This window comes from Podarcis gaigeae, assembly GCF_964106915.1.
Source record: "Podarcis gaigeae genome assembly, chromosome: 1".
Classification (NCBI taxonomy): Eukaryota; Metazoa; Chordata; class Lepidosauria; order Squamata; family Lacertidae; genus Podarcis; species Podarcis gaigeae.
In genome coordinates, this window is record NC_139678.1 from 136,589,130 (window position 1) to 136,601,367 (window position 12,238).

Genomic DNA, 12,238 nt, shown 5'->3' on the forward strand with positions numbered 1-12,238 from the left:
GCATCATAAGAATATCCATGCCCATGCAGGCTGATCATACGTTATGCTCCTAATCTGAATCACTTGTTTTGTGTGCTTATCTATATAATAGCTGTTGTGTAGGTTAATCCCCTTTTCTGTGGAAAAGCCAAGCTCCTTTTAAGCCAAAGGTTTCCTAGAAGTGAATGTCAGTACCTTTCCCTGATTAATACGGTCAAGGGGAGGAAATTATACAAGACTGATATTAAATACCTTGTTTTCATCTGAGGCTTCTGCTTCTGGAAATGCAGAAAGTGAAGGTTAGATTTTCTGATGGCAAGCAGTGTTTTCTCTCTTTGGGCGCTAGTGCTGTGCACCTTGCTTCTTGTCTTGATTTGTAATTGGCTTTGTGATTGTGAGCGTTCAGAAAATGTTTCAGAAGTTCCTGGTTTGTCATGTACCCTGATGTTATCAAATGTGGTTTATGTATTATCTTATTGCCCTCTGGGAATTGTAGATAGCTTTCCCTCGGCCTGCATTCACCCCAGGACACCACCCCTTCTGCACACAGAGCGTCAGTTTCAGTTACACTGCATAATTATGAACTATACATTTGTTTCTGAGAAGAGTTCCTGGAGATAATGCACACTTTTGATTTATTTGTTACACAGCACAATCTTATGCATATTTATTTAGAAGAAAGTTCCACCAACTCAGTGAGTTTTATCTTCTTGTAAGCATGTTCAGGTTTCAGCCATAGGACATTTAGATCCCACCTTTCCTCCAAGAATCTCAGAGTGGTAGTCGTGTTTCTCCCCCCCCCCCCCCCGCCACCATTTTATCCTCACAACAATCTTGTGAGGTAGGCCAGACTGAGAGATAGTGGCTGGCTCAAATCCCACCATGAGTTTCATGGTACAGCAGGGATTTGAACCCTGGTCTCCTTTCATTGTAGTCCAGCAGTTTATCCACTGCACACAAGAATATAAAATATTTTTGGCTATCTAACTGCACGTAATGCTTGAGACTAAGATCACTAGTCTATATTACACTTTACTAGGAGTTGATCCCATTTGAATGACTTCCGAGTAGGCATGAATCCAGACCCTCCAAATGTCCCTATTTTCCAGGGACAGTCCCAGATTTACAGAAGCCGTCCTGGTTTATGATTGGATCCCACCATATCCCGCTTTTCCTTAGGATGTCCCTATTTTCATCAGAGAGATGTTGGAGGGTGTGTGTTTAGGTTTATGTTTGTGTCGCTCTGCCACAGCTGTGGCACATCTGTTGGAGCAGGACAGCCTAGGGAGGGCCTAAGTTGCTCTTCACCTCAGTACAGTGGTACCTCTGGTTATGAACACTTCTGGTTACGAATGCTTCTGGTTACGAGCTCCGCCAACCCGGAAGTAGCTGCTCCTGTGAACTTTGCCCCAGGATGTGAACGAAAATCGCCCCAAGATGTGAACGAAAATCGCACGCCGGATTAGCGAAAGTGTGCCTCAGGATAAGAACTGTTTCAGCTTAAGAATGGACCTCCAGAACAAATTAAGTTCGTAACCAGAGGTAACACTGTAGAATATTTTCCAAGTTAGCTGTAGACCAATACTCTTCTTATCATGTATGAATTGGGCCTTGTGTTGTTGGGATATGAGTACTACGCAGCTGAGAACAAGCAGTTCGATCTTTGCATCACATGATGGCCCTGACCGTGGGACTGGATGTTCCAGGGATTTCTCAGCATTTGTTCTCAGTGTAATATGAGACCTTCCTGTTGTTTGTGTGAAGGAAGTTTGTTGCAGTCGCTTGGAGAAGTCTGAGTGAGCAGTCATGTTTTGGTACAGTTGTACAGTCAGAAATAAACTAGAGATGAAATAGACTTTCTGACTGCTTCTTCTTTCTCCTGCTGCTATGCAGAGAGGAAGGGGGTGTGCACCTTTCAAGCAGGGGGTGTCGCCTATATCAAGATCTCCCTGGTCTGCCAGGATGCCAGCCAGGGTAGGTCACCGGAGACAGGCCCCGACATGCCTGGGAAGAGGAGTCAGCCTTTCCCGAGGGGGCAAGTTTCCAACATATATGCTACAGTAAAATTTTCATTTCTGAGCACCGCTCTCCTTTAGTGCCACCCACTCTTTTTGTTCACTCTTCAGTTTGACTCCTGCCTTTAGCTGTGGTGGTAGCAGCTATGTTCAGACCCCAAGCTATGGCTTTCTCTAGGCCACTGCCAGGGTGGGTGGGAGGTGCAGGAGCTACTGCCAGCCATTATCCTAATTATTGTTGGTGTGCTCCAGGGGTGGCCTCTTCTCCCCCTGCAACACCGGGTAACAGTTATGTGGATTCAGTTTCCCATTTCCCATTCTCTTAGGACCCACTTTCCCTTTACTATTTCAAAGTCCTGCACCTGAAATGGCACCTGACTTTCAGAGAATAGGAACGCGCGGACAGTTCTCCTGATGGAGAGATGGAGAAAGTGGTATAACCCCAAGGACATGTATTGGGACATGTGCTTTTTAAGTTGGTCATAAACGATCCAGCATTAGGGATGAGCAGTGAGGTGGCGAGGTTTGAAGAAGGGATTAAATTGTTCACGGTCATAAAAACAAAAAGAGATTGTGAAGAGATCCAAAAGGACCATTTGTAAAATGAACAATGCAATTCTGTGTAAGCAAGTGTAAAGTGATGCTTGTAGGGGCAAAATGTCTTAATTTCACCTATATGCTCATGGGGTCTGAACTGGCGGTGACTGGCAAGGAGTGGGGCTTTGAGGTTGTAGTAGTTAGCTCAGTGAAGACCTAGTGTCCAGCAGTTGTGAAGAAGGCAAATTCCATGTTAGGAAATGAATGGCAAATGAAAGTGCTGATATCATAATGGTGTTATACATATCTATGGTGTGACCACACTTGGGCAGTTCTGCGTACAGATCACTTCACTTCAAAAAGGATATTGTAGTGTTGAAAAACATTCAAAAAAGGATAGCAGATATGATCAAGGCACTGTAGCACTCCTCTATCAGGAAAGTTAAAGTTAACATTTGGGACCTCTCAGCTTACGGAGAAGGTGAGCAAGAGGAGATGTGACTGAAAATTATGTATGGCATGGAGAAAGGGGGGGGGATTCTCCCTCTCTCATAACACTTGAGCTCACCAGCATCAAATGAAGTTGAAAGATTCATGACAGACAAAAGAAAGTCGTTCTTCACACAGTGCAGAGTTAAACTCTGGAACTTGCTCTTGGAGAAGGTAGGGTTGGCCACCAACCTGGATGACTTTAAAAGAGGATTGGAGAAATTTATGGAGAATAAGGCTATCAGTGACAGCTAGCTACAATTGCTCTGCTCTGTCTCCACGGTTAGAGGCAGCAATGCTTCTGAATTCCAGTTGCAGGAGAGGAGGGGGCTGCTGCTGCTGCTGCCACCAGGCCCCACTTGTGGGCTTCCCCAGGCATCTGGTTGGCCATGGTGGGAACTGGATGCGGAATTAGATGGACCACTAGTTTCGCCCGGGGGCTCTTCTTAGGTTCTTAATTCTGCTTGAATATTCTAACATGACCCCATCCCACCATCCCTTTGTCAAATGTCCTTAATATATGTGTTTTCATCTTTCTCTTTGGTACAGAAATCTTAAATGGAGGAGTATATGTTGGACAGAACAGATTTCTTTGCTATGCAGACACTATTCAGTGGGAAGATATTGTTCGTAACCCTTTGGCTTCCAACTTTTCTGTGGTTCCGAAAAACAGCAGTGCAGATTGTAAGTATTGACTTTGTTTTCCACTCTTCTTACCGCTTTGCCATTCTCACGCTTATTCAGGTACACATCTACTTTTTCTTTCTGTGCTTTCTGTAACATCCACACATTAACAGTGCAATCCTGTGCATGTCTATTCTGATGCAAGTGCACTGAGTCCAATGGGACTCATGTCTTGGTATGTGGGCATAGGGTTGCATAGCAGGTTTCATTATGATTTAACCACTCAAAAAACCTGCCTGCTTCCAAGGTTCTTCCGCACCCTCCATTTATTTCCCTTTCCTTTTTTTCTCTTTCTTTTTTGCATTATCCGTAAGCTTCCTTTCCAACAAACTGCCCAAGGTTGCATTTCATGCTGAAAGAAACCAGGATCTGACGCCCACTTCAAAGACGCCATTGTTTAGAATTCCACTGCGAGGGCAAAACCCTGGTTTGTCTTAATTGCAGTTAGCATTGATACTCACAAACTGCTTAACCATTTCTTTCATTAGCCTTGAATTCAAGTATCATGCAACCAGATGCCAGCTGTCCAAGTACCTTCTTATTTTGTTTAAATGTTCCATCTCCCTCTCTTCACAGAATCTAGCCATTTGAGTTAATTTAACTGAAGGATAGAGAATGTAGTGAGCTCCAGATGTTGTTGAACTCCATCAGCCCCAGCCATCATGGCTAATGGGCAGGGATGATGGGAGTTGTCCAACAACATCTGGAGGGCACCATCTTGCCAATCCCTGGTTTACTATATACAGGGTGTTCCAATTCCCGTTTGAAGCAATTCTCACTCAGTTTATCCCATGTTTCTGAAAGGCTGAGGTGTGCAACTAGCTGCGCCTTGCTCTCTTCAAGTGTCCTGATTCCATCCTGCATTGGTGATTTGTCTGACGTGTCTTGATTATATCATCACTTAGGAAAACAAATCAGTATATCCTGTACAACTTTAACTGAGGGTGGGGATAACATCTGAACTGGAATCTAAAAGCTTTACTTGGTTGCTGTACTTTCAGTTCCATATGCAAGCTCTAAACCAGGCATGGCCCTCCACCTGTTTTGGGACTACAACTCCCATCACCCCTAGCTAACAGGACCAGTGGTCAGGGATGATGGGAATTGTAGTCCCAAAACAGCTGGAGGGCCAAGTTTGGCCAAGCCTGCAGTCTAAAAGCCTAAGCCTCAGTCTAAGCCTGAGTTTGAAATGTTGCCACTTTGAGCTACAAGGTGACAAACACGGACATCCAACTTTCAGTCTTAGTTCAGGTGGGTCTCTAGTGCCAAACGAGGGCAACTATCCACTCTAATTTTTCAAGGGATCCTGAATCTTCTCTTCTCTTGTTAGCAGTTGGAATCTATATGCTGATGTGGTCTTCATTATCACAGTCAGGTACCCCCCAAAGCCTTCACTTAAATGCAGAGCCTTCTTCATTCACCACATGCAATTCTATAAGACTTAAAATATGGCTGAATCAGTATTACCAAGGTATTTGAACTTCAGAGGACATCACAGAAAAATTGTGGCTCTTTAAACTTTGTGGGGAAAATAAGTGGACACAATCCACATACAGGTTGTCAAATGCCTGCATTTAGTTCTTTGTGTACAAAATATAGAAAAAATATTCATGTACAATTACTCAGAGAAATAGAGGAGCCATGTTACCACCCATCAAGAGATCAGAGCAAGATGTTGCTCAGTTTTACAAAGGCTTTAAGACACAGCATTGTTGTATTCAAGTTTGTAAAGTTTTGGACTAGGTGGGGGGAAATGATTAGAACACTAAAACTGCAGAGTGATCATGGTGTTAGGACAGTGGGCAACCTTCACTTCAAACACATTGCTGACCCAGAACTTTTCAAAGTTAACATAAGCAAAAGTTAAGGTCTGCATCCTTTGGAGAATTGAAAAGGAGATTGTGCTGTTGTCTGAAATAGGAATGTGATGCAGCCTAGTGGTTATGATAAATCAGGAATGCACCAGTTCAAAACCCCATAGCTTGCATTACGAGTATAATAATACTGATCACTTTCACAGGGTTGGTGTAAGGATTATAAGAATGCCTGTGAAGGAGTTTGAATACTCTGTGGCCAGACAGGTTGGGGCTGATGGGAAATGGAGCCCAACAACTTATGGAGGGCCTCAAGTTCCCCTTTCCTGCTTTAAGACCCACCCTCACTTGATGATGATCTGGGACCTCAACTGCAGGACAAGATGCCTTCATCACTATAATCTGTTGTGTGAAGGAGCAGTGGAAAGTCTGTGAAAGAGCAGGAGGCAATGCCATACCGTATTAAAGAGCTGAATTTGTTCTTTTAGTCTGCTAAGGGACAGATTTCCAAAAGCTCCTAAGTGGTTTAGCAGCACACGTCCCATTGAAAGTCAATGGAATGTGTGATCTTAAGTTACTTTTTGTATTTTTGATAATCTTGCCCTCTGAGCTTGATGTCTAGATTTCAACACTTCCTGATTACCCAAATCAGTGGTTTATGTTGAGACATCTATATTCTACCAATGCCTGGATTGAGAAAGCTGAACCTGCTAGAGACAGATACAAGATCTGCATCTCCCAAAAGGAGAGAAAGCATTAGTCATTACTAGCTTATTCAGTTTACATGTCTTGGCCATGAACCCAAGGAGAGATATCAGTGGGCTGTCTGATGTTGATATTTAACTGTACCTAGCACACAGGTCCCCTCTACAAGAAAAATCTGGAAATGCTGCACTTTACCCTTTATTGTTTTGGGGACTCTTTTGTGGGAGTTTCAGAGGGAGCATCTCAATGCATTACACTCATCTGAGTTATGAAACTGTGAGTTGTTTCCCCTAAAATCTTAAGTAAAATGGTGAACTGGCTGTCCTCTCTTCCATAAAGCTGTAGGGAAACAAATATAGTAACAAACTAGTTTGTGTTCCTTTAAAGTTCTTTGGGGTAAAACAAATTTCCCCAGCTGAAACCTGCTACTGGTCTTATATACAACCTATGCCGTTTAGAACAGCATTTGATCGCAGTAAAACAAATCACCAGCAGAATGTAACAGAAAATACATTTTCTCACCTTGGCTGACAGAAAATGTGAAGTGGTGACTAATTCCCATTCTTAAAGTCAACTCTTGCCTAGTATATCATTTCTAATGCAGCTCTAAATTGCAAGCTGTGTACCGAGAAAGTGACATTCCGAACAGTAGATGGTGAACACGTTTTTATTGTAGAGTTAGGTTAAATTATATCCCTTTATTAAGGTGCAGTCAATTAACATTTTAAATACGTATGTTCTTGGGGAGTAGGGAAAATGGGCTTTCACAGACAGGGGCCCCTGAATCATTGCGACAGGTGTCAGCACACAATACCAGCCATAGAAGCTGTTCTTTCACAAAAACAAAGGCACAAATCAGGAAAGTATCATACAAAAACCTCCTTTGTATGGAAAAATCCTCAAGTGCTCACAAAATAATGTTTTAACAGCCACAAGTGTTTTCTCAGCCGAGAAGCATAGCCAATAAATGCTGAGGAGAGAGCCAGTGCTCCCCCTCAAGTTGTTAACCATTTCAAAGATATGCACTTATTTGCATTTCCTGAAATTAAAGAATATGAACTGGGAGTATAATTTGCTTTAGAAAAATGGCAATGGAAAGTGGGTGGTGGAGAATGGAGGAATGTCAATATTTGTTTTCTTTTAAAAATCCGTTTTTGCCAAGTGCTGGAGAATGAAAAGAGGGAGGAATGTGAGGCGGGAAGTAGACTTGCAGAGTTTTGGCATTTCAGATAGGGAATTTAGTAGCCCCATGAAAGCATTTCATGTGAGAAAGAGCTAAGAAAAGTGAAAAGGTTTCTTTGTGTTCTGAAGTACCAGTGGATATAAAAAGCCAACTGAGGAAGAATTTCAGCAACAGGAAACAGACCAAGCCTTTGAGTGCCTGGTGACCAAAATTTTTTTAAAAAAAAATTACTGGATTTTCCCAAAGTTTTCCGAAAGTCTAATCCTTGTAATGTCAGAGGGTAGGATCCTGCTGTACTTTATACATGCTGAAATACTGATTTCAAAGGCATGCTTACAAACATTCCAAACTGTTCCAAACATTCTTTACTCCAGAGTTTGAAGAATCTCATTTTATTGGGCATCCACACATGGCCAGGCCAGTTGGGCAAATGTGTGTAAATAGACTTACATCTGCTTATGTTGCTGGAGCAATTATTGGCAAATTTTGTCTTTTAATTATAATTATTTATATATATTCCACCTTTTTCCCAGTCTGCAGCTTATGGTGGCTTGCACAGATGAAATAGAGAAAGCAAAAAACATAGAAAAGACAATAATTAAAATGCAATTAAACAGTTTTATGTATTTAATTTAGTACTCACTTCCCATAAAACACCCAAAAGGAATTTAACAATAAAAAATGATTTTAAGTCCAATCCAAATAGTGATTAGCTTTACAGTAAATGATTAGGTTTCTGTACTTGTGTGCATTTCCATGTCATCATTAAATCAGGAATGACAGAAGCAGCAGTCGTATATCTCCTCCCCCCCTTGTCTCCTGCAATGTATGGCACTACCTAACATGTGATGCTCATGCCATTGCACCTGGAAATTTATGGCCCCTCTATAAGCAGTAATCAACAGAAGGGAGTGTGGGCAGGGATCTTTTTAAAAGCACTGTGACGTTTATACCATATGTTTTATAGCATTCTGCCTTATGGAGTGTTAGGAATGAGGAGATGGTGGATTACTAAGTTGAACTGGAGCTCTGCATTCACCATAAGATGTGGTTCCAGTCTATAGAGCATGCGTCACAATGAGACATCAGAATGAACACTAGTCAAAAGAAAACGGGGTGAGCTCCCATTGCTCTGCCCCAGCTCCTGCCAACCTAGCAGTTTGAAAGCACGCCAGTGCAATTAGATAAATAGGTACTGCTGCGGCGAGAAGGTAAATGGTGTTTCCGTGTGCTCTGGTTTCCGTCATGGTGTCCCATTGCACCAGAAACGGTTTAGTCCTGCTGGCCACATGACCTGGAAAGCTGTCTGTGGACAAACGCTGGCTCCCTCAGCCTGAAAGTGAGATGAGCAACGCACCCCATAGTCTCCTTTGACTGGACCTAACCATCCAGGGGTCATTTACCTTACCTTAGTGTAAAGTATGTGCAGTGAGATTCCAGCAGATATCAAGAGGGATCAGATCCCTTCAGTGAGAGACCACCCACCATGGTTGAGCATAGAAAACAGCCTCTTTCCTCATTAGCACGTTATCCCTACAAGAGGAAAGCCTACTCTGCAGTTTCTTAGTGAACATTAGCCTATTGAAATGTATAACATATTATGTGAACATGGCTTGTTTAAAACCCATCTGCTAATTAAAACAGTACTTCACAGGAAGGAGAAGCATTTAGCTTAAAAAGAATTATTATTACCTTTTATGGGTGGCAATGTAGGAAATACAAATTATATAACAATTCCATTGATTCTGTTATTGACATTTTTGGGTGAGTGGACGGATTGGTAGCTTGCATCTCTCATAATAGGGTTCAAATAATTTAGCTCACTATCTTTGAAGAAGGCCTTTGCCAAAGTAGAGGGGAATGTGTGGCCTGAAGCCAGCTGGACTAATTGGTCTCTTCAACAGACCAGGGTTCAAAATCCCATCTGTTGCTTAGTCGTTCGACAAAACGCCAGACCTATTCTACAGGGATAGGAGGAGCACAGAGAGAAGAAACACCGTGGAGGATACCTTCATCTGCCCTGCCTGCAAGAAGATGAAGATGCATATGGGTCTCTACAGCAGTTTGACTTTACCCCCAATGGCACACTCTTCCATTGTCTCTCAAGACAGATGGATGGAAACTAAACTTACCTCCAAGTTGATCCAGGGACTCCAGAGATGTTTGGCTGCCTTTTACAGTAGCAAGTAGGAGCCTCTGCTAGTTGACTGGCCAACTCCATTATGAGAATTGCTGCATGTGGTTTTTCTCAGCTGCAGAACCACAGACTGGAAGAACAGTTCCACATCTCCAGATTAACTCCGGGGTAAATGCCCAGGGATGCTTTTACAACTTATGGACAACTTTGCTGGCAGAAAACCTTTGCCCGTTCCTGAAATCAGTGCTTGTGGGAAAGTGATGTCCTTCTTTCAAGAGGAGGCCACACTTTGCAGCCAGACTAGAACTAGTGACTCCATCCATGGTTTAGTGCAAACAGCACACCAACCTTCCCCTGGATGTATGTTTGGCACCCATCTGGCATGGATATGCCCTAGATAGGAGGAGTGAGATGGCTGTTCATAATGCTGTCCCCTGTCGGGACAGTTCAAAGGAAAGCTGCCAAACACACACCCTTCTGTATCCATCCAGTGAAATCCTGACTCAAGGAAGGTGGCATACATGGTTCTTCTCTTCCTCATTTACTCCCCACAACAACCCTTTGTGTAGGAAAGTTAGGTTGAGAGGCAGTGACTGGGCCAAGGTCACCCAGTGAGCTTCACAAGTGTGTGGGGATTTGAACCCTGGACTCCAAGGTCCTAGTCCAACACTCTAACCACTACGCCACACCGGCCCTTACTGCTATGCTGCCAAAAATGCTGAACCTCTGGTGACTTACAGTTGCCCACATAGTTATTTGCACTAAAGCTGTGGGGACGCGGGTGGCGCTGTGGTCTAAACCACTGAGCCTAGGGCTTGCTGATTGGAAGGTTGGCAGTTCAAATCCTCGCAACAGGGTGAGCTCCCGTTGCTCGGTCCCTGCTCCTGCCAACCTAGCAGTTTGAAAGCACGTCAAAGTGCAAGTAGATAAATAGGTCCCACTCCGACGGGAAGGTAAACGGCATTTCTGAGTGCTGCTCTGGTTTCGCCAGAAGTGGCTTAGTCCTGCTGGCCACATGACCTGGAAAAACTGTCTGCGGACAAACATTGGCTCCTTCGACCAGTAAAGCGAGATGAGCGCCGCAACCTCAGAGGCGTCTGCAACTGGACTTAACTGTCAGGGGTCCTTTACCTTTACCTTTACCTTTACCTGTGCTAGAGCAGGGACACAATTGCCTCTGCCATCAAGGGAGAGTAAAGAAACATGGGAGTGAAGAATGGACACAAAGTACTTGCACCCTTCCCAGTGTGGAAACCAGGGGGATCAAAGAGTTCAGGAATACAGTATGGTGTTATTTTGATGCTTCTTTGTGAAAGGGTGAGCAGTTCGTCCTCCAGTAAAAATACCACATAATGAAAACAGCACTTAGTACAGCATTTAGAAAAGGTTTCCCTGCCTCTCCCCAAAATCTTTTTATTTTAACACATCAAACTGTGTTTCCTCTCTCACCTCCCTGATTCTTCCAGCTCTGGCTGCATGCCAACAACAGCTAAAAGATACATTGGCTTACCGCACAATAATTCCGTTATGCTCATTGTTTTTCTTTAGTGTGGAATTAGAGCAAGAATGCCACAAGCCTCATCATTTCCTTGTCAGCGTGCCTTTGATTTTGCTGGGTACCTCCTCTGGAAAAATCTCTTACGGTGACATTCAGGTTTCTCACACACCATTATGTACTGTGACAAAGAAAATTCTTGTGGCTGTAGCTTGTGATTCTCACACATAATTACCCTCTTGGCAATGCATCTGTAAGTCTTGATACATTCATAGGAAACCACCTGTTCTTTTATTTTAGTTTGCATTTGATCCTCATTGCTGCATTGATAGAAAAAGGTCTACTATTATACAAACCTGTTTGTGTGACATTTATTTTCCTCCAGCCATACTCTGTCAGAGGGGTGGGGAACATGTGGCTCTCCAGATGTTGTCGGACTCCAACTCCCATCAGCCCCAGTCAGAATGGGGAGGCGTCAGGAAAAATGGGAGTGCGGTCCAACAACACCTTGAGGATGCACATGTTCCTCCCCTCAGAGAAGCCAGTAATGTGTGCAGGAGTCATATGGTCTCCTGAGCAGTTTGGTCCAAGCCCAGTTTAATGATGAACCCTTAGAGAACCCTAAGAGGAGAAAGCAAGGGGAGGTATTGTATTTTTATTTACTTGTAGTGGAGTCCCTAAGATGGTTGGACTGTGCCTTGTGCGCCTTCTTCTGGAAACTCCTGCAACCATGCTGGTGCCAAATGCATCGCTCTGCTTTCCTTTGCACCACATCAGTGAGGCTAAGAAGGGAGTCTTGTCATCTCGGCAGCCCAGGACCTCCATACAAACTGCCCAGGCTTGCACCCCAGGGCGGTCACGTCAGTACTGCTATTGCAGCAAAAACAACAGTTACAAGTTACCAGTCTCTACAGCCACAGCAGGTGCTGTGATTCTCCACAAGTTTGACTTCACCCTTGGAGGTAGACTCCATTGTTTCTGGAGACAGATGGATGCCAGCAGCAGCACCAACAGCAACAACAACAACAACAGTGAATCTTTCTAAATAGGCATCTATACCAGAGGTGGGAACTGGATCCAGGTTGATTGCCCAGTTGTCAATCAGAGTTTTTTTTAGGGAGGACGGCACTGCCAGTGGGGCTGGAGGAGGCGGGCAGCGGCTGGAGGGTGTCTCCTCCAGCAGGGAAGAGGCGGGGGCTG

General features: G+C 43.8%; 2 protein-coding genes across 6 annotated transcripts in view; one reads left to right on the forward strand and one right to left on the reverse strand.

Annotated features, from left to right (window-relative positions):
* Positions 1-12,238, forward strand: part of ERBB4 (erb-b2 receptor tyrosine kinase 4) — an 837,205-nt gene that overhangs the window by 533,194 nt on the left and 291,773 nt on the right. For all 5 annotated transcript variants that reach the window (XR_014556491.1, XM_083704220.1, XM_083704222.1 and 2 more), the window contains exon 4: positions 3,570-3,704. Coding sequence is in view for 4 of the 5 variants with exons in the window: in XM_083704220.1 (XP_083560346.1) it covers positions 3,570-3,704 (135 nt within the window). In the remaining variant the exon portion in view is untranslated. The remainder of the gene's footprint in view (positions 1-3,569; positions 3,705-12,238) is intronic.
* Positions 1-12,238, reverse strand: part of LOC310831628 (uncharacterized protein) — a 466,313-nt gene that overhangs the window by 287,046 nt on the left and 167,029 nt on the right. The window lies entirely within an intron of this gene.